The 12,891-nt window shown below is 37.7% G+C and overlaps 1 protein-coding gene across 1 annotated transcript in view; it reads right to left on the bottom strand.

The window, feature by feature from the left end:
- The window catches only part of GADL1 (glutamate decarboxylase like 1), an 80,828-nt gene that overhangs the window by 44,869 nt on the left and 23,068 nt on the right, over nucleotides 1–12,891 (bottom strand). Inside the window, exons 9-11 of the mRNA XM_056485619.1 lie at nucleotides 10,230–10,346; nucleotides 4,594–4,658; nucleotides 4,268–4,349 (exon numbers count right to left, since the gene is read on the bottom strand). Coding sequence (XP_056341594.1) covers nucleotides 4,268–4,349; nucleotides 4,594–4,658; nucleotides 10,230–10,346 — 264 coding nt within the window. The remainder of the gene's footprint in view (nucleotides 1–4,267; nucleotides 4,350–4,593; nucleotides 4,659–10,229; nucleotides 10,347–12,891) is intronic.

Genomic DNA, 12,891 nt, shown 5'->3' with positions numbered 1-12,891 from the left:
TCCTCCTGCATGCCACTAGAGCCAAGAGAAGAAACAAAAACCATTCTTTGTGACAAAGAGGGAAATGCTCCAGAAGAGAAATGAAGGAGAATGAGAAGGGAAAAGAAAGGGAATGGAAGATGAAAAAACTCAATCTCAATTCTCCTAGTCAAAGGATGAAAAAGCAGAAGGGAAAAAAAAAAAAAAAAAAAGAAAGAAACATGCTTTAAATATGCTTTCCAACTCAGCATTCTCAGTTCCAAGAAGGCTCCAACAGTTTCCCACACAGTAACTGAGCTAATACATCTGCTCAGAAGAATTGCAAAAGTTTTATTAGAACTGCCCCATTGGACAACTTTGAGTTTCTCTCTTCAATATCTTATCTTTCTACCGTTTTTAATGCAAATTCTCAGCTTCATAGTCAGCCAATTTAAGCTTAGGAAAGGGAAATACTATTTTCATAGAGGCCCCAGTCCACTGCAAAGTTTCAAAGATCTTTTGATTTTGCTGAAGTCTATGTGTAGTTTTCATATGTTCTAATTACTGGCAAATTGATAAAAAAATATTGATACTGAAAGCAAGAGCTCCAGATTCATAATTCAACATATTTTTCTCATTGAATAGATTTACCCATAGCAAGTCTTCTAATCTCTTTCCATTTCCATTGCTAGGTAAAAGTGAATTTCAATTTCATTAGTAAATTATCCTTTTCCCCAAGACTAGCCCTGATTTGTCTTTTCTGAGGCAATAAGGACAATCTTTTGAATAGCATACTTGAAAATTGTCAAAAGCAGTACAATGTGAAAAGATACTACAGTAATTCCTTTCAAGAGGTGAGAAGATGCTCTTACTTGTATTAAACCCAAGCAAAAGTAATGAAAATAGAAAATTTCCTGCAGCTGTCCTGGGGGGGAATCTGTAAGGTAGATATCTCTATGATATTGTTAATGATGAGGAAGAGATTACATGTGGATGGCTACCATCATCACCTTAATCAATTACATTCTGTACTAAAATGAGTTTTCATTAGCTACTTTGAGACTTTATTCTTAACTAATAAGCAAAAATTCTGTTAAATACCTAGAACTGATTCTTAATGACCTTAACTAGTGCTTCACTCCCATGAGTCACAGAACTTTGGCACTGGTGATAAACAGTAGTTCTCTGTTTATATGTAGATAATTTTCACAGAGATATGGATGGCAGCAAGGACAAATTGGAGTAGCTCTGTGGTTTTAAGGGAGTATGTACAACCCAGTGCTGATTCCCAGCATTTTAAGAACATATGAGATCCAAACTGACTTCACCAATGTTTTGAGATTTTTTGGTCCATCTAGCTTTGTGTTTGAACAGTCACTGCAAGGTATGAGTCAGCAATACCAGTGTTTTCTGAGTAAGACTCCTTGGAGAAGTGATGAAAATTACTCAGGGCGTGACAGTGAAAAAGGAATAGCTGAGACCTTCTTGAGTGCTTCAAGCACTGAAGAACTACAGCCATTGATCTGAGCTTTTACAAAGGATTAACCAATCTTTCTTTCCCTTTGGTGAAATTGCTTCTCTCTTCTAATCAAGCCAAACACATATGTCTCTTTTCTATATCTACCTTCCTTGGAAATATTCCAATTTTGTTTCACTAAGGCTGGAAGATTTTTTTTATCAACATTTCACTGCAGTTAATCTTTTTTTAAGTTTTTTGGTTTTTTTTTAATCTGCACAGGAAAATATTTAATTACAATGTTTCATTCTAACAAACCAGCTGCAGTGCCTTAAATATATTAACACTGCTAAACCCCATTCAAGCAATATGGCAAAAGAAAAAGCTAAACAAAAAAAAGCCACTATTACTTTTGTTAATGGGAAATTACAGTGTTGCCAGTACAACTGAAATGTGATGATGTCTTCTGAAGATTATCTTTCATACAGAAAGTATGAAAGGGAAAAAGAAAGGGGGTTAATTTGCTCAATTATAATCAACTAAGCTTAGTTCTGAAGTATTCCACAATTTCCAAATGGACCACAAAGCAAATGGGAAGATGGGCTATCAAAATTTCCTCAGTCTTTCAAAGGGAAATAGGGTAATTCATAAATGGGACTTAACATGCATGATTAACATTTTGCTGTTTTGATTTCTTACCTAATTCAGAACTTCAGAATCTACCTGAAGTTCCTTGAACATTCACTAGCAGAGCAATGTGTGCCAGATTCTTTCAGCTCACATCTCAACATCCAGTTCCCACTGATGCATCCTAACCACAGTGTGGACTTATGTTCACATATAAACATGGGAATATACACCTTAGCCATAGGAATTTAGTGCTTTAGGAGAAGTGGAACAAGCTCCCAAGGGAGAAACTGATACACTTACCTTTCTCTTCTCTTACTGGTGCAAAAATAGCATTTTTAATGAGAAACTGGGTTCAGCTGCCTGTTCTGGTATGGAGAGGATCAAAGTGAAGCAACACTTTTCTGTCAAACTGTCTTAAATATGCATTTGATCTTTTTTTCTTAAGGATTTATATTCCAGCTAGTTAATAAGAAAGTATTCAAATCTGTATGTGTGTCTGTTTGCACATAAAGACTTCACTGGCACATACACAGAATGTGTAAGAGCCCATATTCCAGGAATTAGACACAGAGTAAAACAACTTTTCTTCCCAGTGCAGACAAATCTGAGCTCCAGAGCGTGTCTCACTGTACAATGGGATCTGATGCTGTGATCCATAATACTTGTTTTCACCCCTCAAAGACTCAAGATTCAGCTTTACAAGTATTTCTAATAAAATATTGCCTTGCTGTGGTTTAAAAGTGGAATAGGATTGCTCTACCAGGCTTTACAGTGCACAGAAGGGAACCACAAAAAGGATGCCAGAGCTCTGAAGTTGGAACAGAGTTCATGAAGTGACTCAAAAGGCTGGAGCACCTAGAACATTTCAATCCTCTACATTTCTTTCCTGTTTCTTCCTGAGACATTTCCACTATTCAGTCCAAGTAGCCTTATCCTCACCTGGGGTGATATCTATGTACTGGGCCTAATTAGTTAAAAAATACAACACTGAAATCTTGCCAAGCCTGCAATTAAGACACCATATTAATCTTAGTCAATAGCTTTATTCTGTTTGTTTTTCAGCTTGGAATAAAGATAATGTGATGGATTGTAACCCCAAAATCTAATCCTCTTCAATCCCACAGGCTCTAATCTAAGGAAATGAGGTGGCACAGTTCTCCCTGCCATCCTGCCATGTCTCACCCCTGACCTAGAGCAATCAGCTCCGAGAGAGTGCTGATTAGCAACTATGCTCTTTGGTCCTCATCAGTCCTTACTAACAGAAGTTAGTAACAAATTACATGGATAGGTAACCCCAGCAGCTGACTAGAAAATATCAAGGGTTTTGACAGAGATTTATAAAGCAATTTACAAATCATGGCCATAAAATAGTGATGCAAACCTTAGGGGCTCAATATCTTTTTGATGTTCAGTCATTTACAACCTATGGAGTATAAGGTAAAACTCACCCATAATGGTGGGCAGAGGGCAGATCTGATTTTAAAAGGAAGTTTGAAATAATGAACCCCTTACTGGTTTTGGTGGGGTTTTTTTCAGATAAATGAATGCCACAAAGACACAAGAAGGGAATTTTGCTATATTGCAGAGTCATCTTGAGATCAGAGCTCTGTTGTTCTCTTCCCAGACCTTTAAATTAGTCGTGGCTTTTGGGAAGCCCAAATCACCCTGCTGCTGAGGAAGAGCTGGAGTGTGGAGAGCAGGCTCAGCCCCTTTACCTGCCTGTGCCCTGACTCTCATCCCTGCCCTGCCCTGGTGCTCCCCTGTACAAGGGGACGTGGGGATGAGCTCTGCCTGCCTGGAACAGAAGCAGCACTGCTGCAGTCCCCGTGGATGACAGCTATTCTGAGGGCTTTGATGAGCTCTGGGCTTAAGTGTGCCAGGCCCAGGTGACAAAATACTCCATTCTGAATGCAAACCATGTGCAGAAGTTAACTAGCAAGGGCAGCAGCTGCAAAATCTGACCACTTGTGAGTACAGTGACTTGGATCGTTTTCAGCCTGCTCTTTTATTCACTCTTTATTAATTAAGTGATGAAATTCAAAATAATGTAATTCAGCCTTTGTACTGCAGCATAGTAAAACTGACTATCAGCTGTTTTCTAATTATTTCCACTTTTATATTACAGAAATGACAGCCTATTGGAATTAAAAAAAAAAAAAAAAAAAAAAAAAAGAAAAAGGAAAAAAAGAAAATTAAAATAAAAAAGAGGTCAGGAGGACTTACAGAGTTGTCTTTCACCAGAAGAGCACAGCACTGGATTCCTGCCAACAGCATTTTATGGGGATTCCAGGCAACAGAATCAGCCCTGCAAAAATCATAAATGGAAAAAAGGAGGTGAAAATTGCATCTATAACCGTGGGTACTTAAGAATCACAAAAGACCAAACACAATCCAAGGAAACAGATCGAATTTCCCACACACCCACCCCCACCACAGATTCAGAAATCTCTCCAACTATTTTTAAAATTGCAGCACTTATGGAAGCCAACAGGCCACATAAATTCCACCTTAATCCCTAGTAAGTGAGCCCATGGACAAAACTGACTTACCTGTGGATGCCATGAAGAAGTCTGCGATGCTTCCTTGATATCAAAGCTGAGCCACCCCAAGAAGCCTGTTGGAACATTTATAGAGCCAAGAAAATACTATTTGTATACAGTTACTTTGATAATACTTCAACTAATAATTTCTAAAGAGGTCTTATCTCATTTAAAACTTTGTTTTAAATAGTCAGGGCTAAAAGGCTAAATTTTGCCTTTAGTTTCATCTCCTGAAATGCAGATGGCAACCTGGGGCTATACCTGATATAGAGGAGGTTGAGGTCTGTGCCACTACATGAGCCACAAACCAGAGCGGCCCTTCTGTGTGAGCAAAGGCAATGAACTGAAATGTCCTTGCATAACCAGAATCATTCCTGATTCCAAATAGAGTTGTTCCCTTTCCCCCAGCCTTAAACTACCAGTGACACCAGAAAGCCTCACTTTGCACATCTTCTTCCTGCTAGCCAATTCCTTTCTGAGAATTTCACAGAGGAAACAGTGGACAATGATAATCTCCAGCAATTGCAAAGGCCAGGCTCAAATTTTGCACAGATATGAAAAGCAAAGTCTGTCAGTGGGCAGTAGAATCATTCCTGTCACCAGCAACCCAACTGACCCTAAATGACTCAAGACTCCCTCAGCTCATCTAAGAACTAAGTGTGTGCTCCAAGAGTCACTTAGACCTTCTCTGTAGGGAGGAGCTCTCCACTGAAACTCCTTATTTAGTTCCATCTACTCTAAACACCCATTTTTGGGATGATTGCTTTGGCAGGTGTGTCTCTCCAGGGACTACAGGAGGAGCCCAGACAACAAGTTTTTATTAATAAGTTTGATTTCTGGAAAACATGAACCAGGGAATGTGATTTTATTCATGAATTCTGCAAGGATCATCAGGTGCTGTGAACCTTCAGTTCCCAAATAACAACATTTATGCACAGTGTGAAGGTGAGGAGATTAGAACATGTCACACAGTGCATTTGAGAAGCTACTGCTAAATAAATAAATATATAAAACTATTTTCAGTATTCATGCAGGCAGAATACACTTAAGCAAACTACCTAAGCATAGAAAATATATGCTTGTTTGGTTTTTGTTCTTTTCCTCTTTCCTTGAAATAAAAATATGTGATAGCTGATGAGCTAATTTATCATCAGTATTTGCTTCACAGGCCATACATTAGGAACAAGATCTGCTATCTCTGGGAGACAGGATGGCAAAGGCTCACAAGGGAAATTAAAGTTATTAACTTGTCTTAAAAAGTCATTCTCATTAATGCCACAAATTAATAGATTGCATCATATTTTACATTGTCATGCTCACAACACCCTTGCTGAGACAAGGGCTGCTGCACAAACTACAGGTGGGACCTAAGGCAGGAAATTTTTTTGCCTCAAATTTCATGGTAATCCTGCAGAACCATGACTTGCAACTTTTTTCTCCAGCTATTCCAAATTTGCCATGCTATGGGATGACAGGCAAACTGAACTTCCTATTCAGAGATAAATTTTACTCCTCTCATTCTATGATTCAATAAAGTCAAATCAGTCACTAAGTTATTCCCTGATTTTCAGAATCTATAAACAAACCATTAAAATACAATAAACTTTTACAAAATTTGCAACCAGAACTTCTGTGTTTTAAAAAATTGACACTCTTACTTGTTTGTGAAAAACAGGACTAGAAAGGCATTTGAGAGGTCATCTCAATAGTATGCCACCCAAAAAGGCAAAATTAGCCATACTCCTCTCATTTCTCCAAACCCAAAAGACAAACACTACAATGGCAAAAAAAAAAAAAAAAAAAAAACCAAAACACCATGAATGAGAAGGCATTTCAGAAGATGAGAATCACTGGCATTGTCTGGTTTTGAAGGCCTCTCTAACAATGGAGGATGCACAATTTAACCACTTAATTTGTGTCCAACAGGAATAACACCATTTTAATTTAAAGTGCCAGTCCCAAACTATGTTACCATTTGTCACACCTCCTGCAGTCAGGGGAAAAGATTAATCCTTTTCTTTTAGCAGCCCCTTTTAAAGCTTCTGTAGACTATTATGTTCTGTTTATTTGCCTTTTCTAATTTAAATAACATCAGTGCTTTCCATCTTTCCTCATTGGTCATAATTTCTAGATATTATTCTGTTTATCTACATTGCTTTCCCCTTCTCTCATCTTTCTCCTGTAGGGCCTTCCTGAAATGCATCTTTTTATTTGGACAAAATTTAGATAAAGCAGATGGCATGTGAAGCAGAAACAAAGAATCATTTTGTGTACTTCCTTTATTCAATTCTGAAAGGTATTTAACTCTATTTGAAAATATCACTGATTTGTGAACTAGAAAAATATCTGGGCTTTACAATAAAGACCTGTTATCTAGCCAACAATCCCCAGCCTGTGTTTGTGTACTTGAGCACTGCAGTTTAGAATTCTATATTTATTGAACTGTAGCCTAGTTTTTCCACTTTTTTCTCCAATTTGTCAAAATCCCTTTGATTTCTAATCCTGTCCTCCCACTGCCTTTTTCAGAAGTCTTATGTCATTTTCAAATTTGTCAGCATACTCTTTTTCATCCAAGTTATTTAATGAAAATACCAGATAATTTCTACCCTAAGACAGACCTGTGAGGAGTCCTGCTCAAAATTTTTTCCCTTTCAGTGAACTGCTGCTAACTGCTCTGTGGGAATGGTTTTCCAGCCAGGTTTTCACTCACTACCAGAGCAGCAGCTTGGCCCATTTCTCTGGCTTTTTGATGAGATATTGCAAAGACAAAGTGAAGTTGGCTGCTTCTCCTCCATCCATGAGACTGCAGGAGGGCAGATTGATCAGACTAGAATAACACATTTTGTTTAAGACAAATCCAGCTGAGAGCAACACAGGGTAGGTCAAAACAGGACTGTCCCACACCACGTAATTGGTAGCAAGGTATGAGAAAATTGCTGTTTCATAGGCAACTAACCACTTACAGCTGAATGATGGGAATCACAGTGTGCACTGCTTGATTAAGCTAATTACCTAAGCATGGGCTAATAGGCCAAGCCTGATTTTCTCTACTGGACTAATAATAGGAGCGAAAAAAAATAGTCAAAGCCAGGACCATCAGGAAAGAAATAAACAGCATTTAAAGCTTTGTGAAGACAATACATGACATACACATGCTGGAGGGCACATTGAGGATACAAAACAAGTTATTAAGAAGGCAGAAGAGATGGAGATTAAAATACAGTAAACAACTGGAGTGCTATAATGTGAACAAAATAATCTTGGTATAGCCTCTGCTCTTAGAGCTTGTCTGAACAGCTTGACTGCTTGGGCAGTTTGGACCTACTGGTATTATCTTCTTAAAACATTTTCCTTAACTTGCTTTTTCCTCTACAATTTGTCTTCATATCAGAGCTTATCTACTATTTCTGACTTTATTGAAATTTATCTTCCTGAAGCTTACAGAATTTCTGTTGACATTCTCCCTTTTGCCCTTCCTAAGAATCACAAGCTTTATCATTTCATATTTAATGAAAAGAGTCTCCCTAAGGCAAACACATCAATTTTTGGGATCAGAAAATATTCTGAAATGAGATAAATCAGTGTAAATCTGGAAACAACACCACTGACATCCATATAAGATATTCTTAGTAACAGCTTGGGAGAGCACTTACAGTAGATAATCCTGATGCCTATCAATGATGCATGAAAAGTCCTAAATTAGACAACTTTACCTGGGTTTTACTCTTTATTTTGATTGTATTGTACCTTTTTTCTTTCAAAGTTACAGCAGGCCTAAACAGCAGTACACACTTGTTAGACTGCATAAAAATGTGTAAATCATTCAACAAGAAGCCAGGCCTTTCAGCAGACTGTAGATTCTCAAAGATTTCAAATATATTACATTCCATCCTATAGTGATAGGAGATATGCTTGCTTAAAAAGAAAAATAAAAATTTACAAAGAAAAAAATCCAACTCTTCTCTGTGTTTCTTATAGTCTTTCTGAATGGCAGAGACCCAGTTTTATTGTACCTGCTCACATTCCATTCCAGCAAATCTATTTCTAGTGGTGCTTGAGAGAAGTGCCACACTAAGAATCACAGTCTGCTCGTTTTACCATAGCACACTCATATATACATGTGTGCCTGATGTCCCTTCTGTGGAAGGCTTTCCCTCTTTTCTCATATCCTGCTCTCTTACAAATACAGCTAGAAACTTTTAATGAAAACTAGAGAAACAGCCATCCACCCAAACCTTCATATAGTGTGAAAGATAGAGAAAATACTGAGAGGCTCATCATATGAATCACATTTTAAGAGAACAATTGATCTTCCAGACTGCAAACCCAATATATCACTGGACATTTGTCCTTTAACTAGGAAACAATTAACAAAACTTAGAGATATTCCTGGACATTTTACCTGATTTTAATATAAATCAGAAGAATAAAGTGAACTCTCTTCAAAACACTAAGAACTTGCTAAGGTTCATAACAGGACCCAGGCCTTTCCCACCATATTTTAGTTCAGCTACAGGGAGACTACTCACTGGAGATTGCTCCAGCCACATCTATTTGACTCACCTAAGGTCCAGCACAGATCCCAACCACATCCCTCCTTCCAACAGCTAAACACAGACATGCAAGAGAGCTGTCTAACATGAGTGATGCACTTCTGCAGAAAATCTGATCGATCCTTCTCAGCAGCACACAGCTGTGAATAGGCTTGGCAGACATTTTAAATATTAGCCCTAAATTCTGCATTTTTGCCTCTAAGAATATAGGAAAACTCTTTTGACTCACACGTACAGTGACTTTATTTATTAATGTCTGTGAGACATTAATTTGAAACATGCATCACTGCCTACATGATCTTTCTTTAGATATTCAACATTATACAAACATTTCAGAAATTTAGAGCAGGTCTGGAAATCTCCAGAAATATTGCTCCAGATTCTCTTATTGCTCCATGACTTTTCATCTAGCCTTTCTGGATTTGTGGCATTGCAATTATAAAGAGAATGCAATTTTAGAAAATATGAAGTGGCCTATCTTTAGAAAAACACATTTACAGCTTTCAAGTCATAAGTAGGCACAGTTATTATTCCAAAAAGATTAGTGAATGGATTTTAATATCAAAAGCTAAAATTACAAGTAATTTTTTTTAATACAAATTTCTGAACCATTTAGGAAAATGTAAGGACATATACAGGAAATTCAAAACTGTAAATATGAAACAGAATAATTTATGACTGGTTGAGCCAGAAGCATATCTTTATTTTAACGTGTACAAACCTCACACCACAATCTATTGTATCTATACCACAACAGAACATGGGGAGAATCAAAACTTATGTTTGTATATAATCACTCTTGAAGCATTTTTAGAAGGGAGCAAGAAAATGACAAAATAATTTTGAAATACAACCCAACCATAACAAAATGGCTTTGGCTGTTTGTCTGAACCCACTTATTTGCTGTTTTGCAATATATGTAACAGTGTCAAATCAGAACATATTTCTGGCCCCTATGCAAGGAGAAAGAAATGTTATTATATCCTAAACCAGGACAGAGCCCAACTTCTAAAAAGAAATATCAAGAGTTAAAGTAAAATAGCAATTATAAAAAAGCAGTGCTAAACAAAACCATGCAGTATACAAACTCACATCAACATGAAGCCAGAGGCCATGCTTTTCACAGATATCAGCAATTTTATCCAGAGGATCAAATGCTCCCAGCACAGTTGTGCCTGCTGTAGCACAGACAAGAAATGGTGCTGACCCCTGCAATAGGATCCAAAACAAAACAAAAAAAAATTATCATTTGCACTGCTCATCTCTTCCTTGTATACTTGCAGAGCTAAAGTACAAAATGATCTAGGAATGTAGGACAAAGGTGTGACAATCTAGATTTTAGTTTCCCAGCAGAAGTTACTGCATTTAATAGTTCTGAAGATCTTTATTTTTTTAACTTCATTAAAATAAAAAAAACTGCATTTTCTATTTCTAGTTAACACCATCCCAGGGCAGGCTTCTGCAGCTTCAGACTGTTTTGACAGATGCTAGTTTTGTCAAAATCAAAACATACTGGATCTATGACATCTCTCTTTATACACTGATTTTCAATTCTCAGTCTTTCACATTTCCCTAGCATATATGCTGTCATTCTGACTGATAAAATAAAGCTATTAGCTCAGCCAGCAGACTACCCATGCAAGGAAAGGGCTCATCCCTTTAGGGTTTCCACCTGCACTGTCTCTACAACAGCCCTGCTCTCTGCCTGGTGAAGAGGAAATTTCAGCTAGGGAATGTGATTTGCCTGCAGCCACATTGGTGTGGTCTGACCTACAGCTCAGTGCTATTCCCTGGCTCCCACTCCTCTGCCTAGGAAAGAAGAAGAGCTGTAGACAGTAAGTGAATGTTAGGAGAGAGACTGCTGGAAATCTCTGATGGTGTCAAGGTCAGGCAGGTGGGACAAGGAAAATTTTGTTTGGTTGTGGTCTCAGCCAGCCACTGACAGCCATCCATCCTTGTTTCCCTTCAGCTGAGGCTCACAGATCCCTGTGTCTGGTCCAGCTAGGAGCAGAAACTGCAACAACGAAAAGAATTGGTGGAAATTGAGGTATCAGCCCCAGCAACGACTGAGCAGCCTCACTTGCTGGTAAATGCATGCTGGAAGAACTCTGCATGGTTCAGCAGCTGGCCTACAGAATGACAACACACTTACTGAGGAGGCACTAAAGTTGTTATTAAGCTGTACAAGCTGGGATCACTGAAGTTCGTTTGCAGTGAATTAGATCTTCAGATGATGTAAGTGTGTCTGTGGAGGTAACTCAATGGAGCTTTATTGAAAGCAGACAGCAGCTGAAAAATCAAACTCCACACAAATCTTCCATGTATCTTCACCCAGCTTAAATCCAATATTTTTTCTCTTTTTTTCCTTTTTTTTTTTTTCTTTTTTTTTTTTAAGTGTTGCTACTTTAAGCATCTACAGAGACAGACCAGCTTGATTCATGTTTACACCCTGACAGTTTTATACTTCTTTACAGGGTAGAGGACTGTTAGAATGGTACCTAATCATCATTTATTTATATTTTAGATTTTCTTTACAAATGGCTAGAGCAGTGAAAAGTAACATTGGAATGAACTTAAATTAATCCCATACATCCACAAAGACTTACCAGTCTTTAATTCACTTTGTGGTCATTTATTCTGAGTACAAGCTACCAAAATAATTAATCAAACTTACAAATCAGCCTGAAGCTTGAGTACAGAACACTTGCAAGTGAGGCAAAGATGTATCCAATGCATTTATTTTCTGTTAGTGTTCCCAGCAATTTTGTCCCACAGCTACATCAAAATCAAAGGCTCCCAAGCAGCCAATTGGTAGCACAACTGAATACAGGAGCACGTCTCAGATCTCTACAAATTCCAGTAATTGCTACCATTATACTTTTCCCACAAAGAAGGGAATTAAATTTTTATTACTCTTGACAATATAGTTAAACTAATCTTCCTGCTTAAATTCTTTTAAAAGAGAAGACTCTTGCCATTCATATTCAGTGATCATTTTGTGCTTCAATCACTAGCAAATATATCCTCTGTTGTCTACAGCCATTAAAATATTTTCTGTAATTCACTGAAGTGTCCTTCTGTAAAAGTTGTAAAGCAGCACTTTGTCAAGGACACACTGAAGCTCTGATGAAATGAAAACCTTCCAATACACCTGTAACTTCCTTCAAAATGCAAGTGAAATCATGTTTTCCTGTAAGCAGAGCATTTTAATATAGAACATTTGTTTTTAAATTGCAGAGTACCATTCTGAGGTTACCTTTCTAAAAAAGTCATAAATGCAAGATGATTTCTTTCAAATGACCATTATGTGTATTGTTACAAGAACAAACAAGAATACTGTTTATGCAAAAAAAAAAAAAAAAGGGTTGATTCTCCTGGAAGCCTATTTTGTATTGCTTTATTTTATTTCAGCCCATTCCCCCCCAGCTTGCTCAAATGAGTAAAGTATAGGTTGTCTTCCTCAGAAAATGCAAAGTACAGAAAGAGGCAAGCAAGAGAGTTTGCTAGGTCATTAGGGGCCCCTGCATCAACAGCTCTGTTATCCAGCATGAAACTCAAGTAGGAGATGGTGGTTTGGCAGAAAATGTATCCAAATCAGAACTTACTGAAAGCTGTTGTGGCCATGCCAGTGCAGGACAGGACAGGACTGCCTTGGCTTTTCTATCAGCCACCAAGGTAGATTTCCCAAGATAGGATTCCTTGGAAGGTACTGTCCATGCCATGGACATTGCACTAGTTGCTTTGTATTCAGTCA

This window comes from Oenanthe melanoleuca, chromosome 2 (genome assembly GCF_029582105.1).
Source record: "Oenanthe melanoleuca isolate GR-GAL-2019-014 chromosome 2, OMel1.0, whole genome shotgun sequence".
Classification (NCBI taxonomy): Eukaryota; Metazoa; Chordata; class Aves; order Passeriformes; family Muscicapidae; genus Oenanthe; species Oenanthe melanoleuca.
Note: the sequence above shows the minus strand (reverse complement) of the source record. Positions and strands in the feature narration are given on the sequence as shown.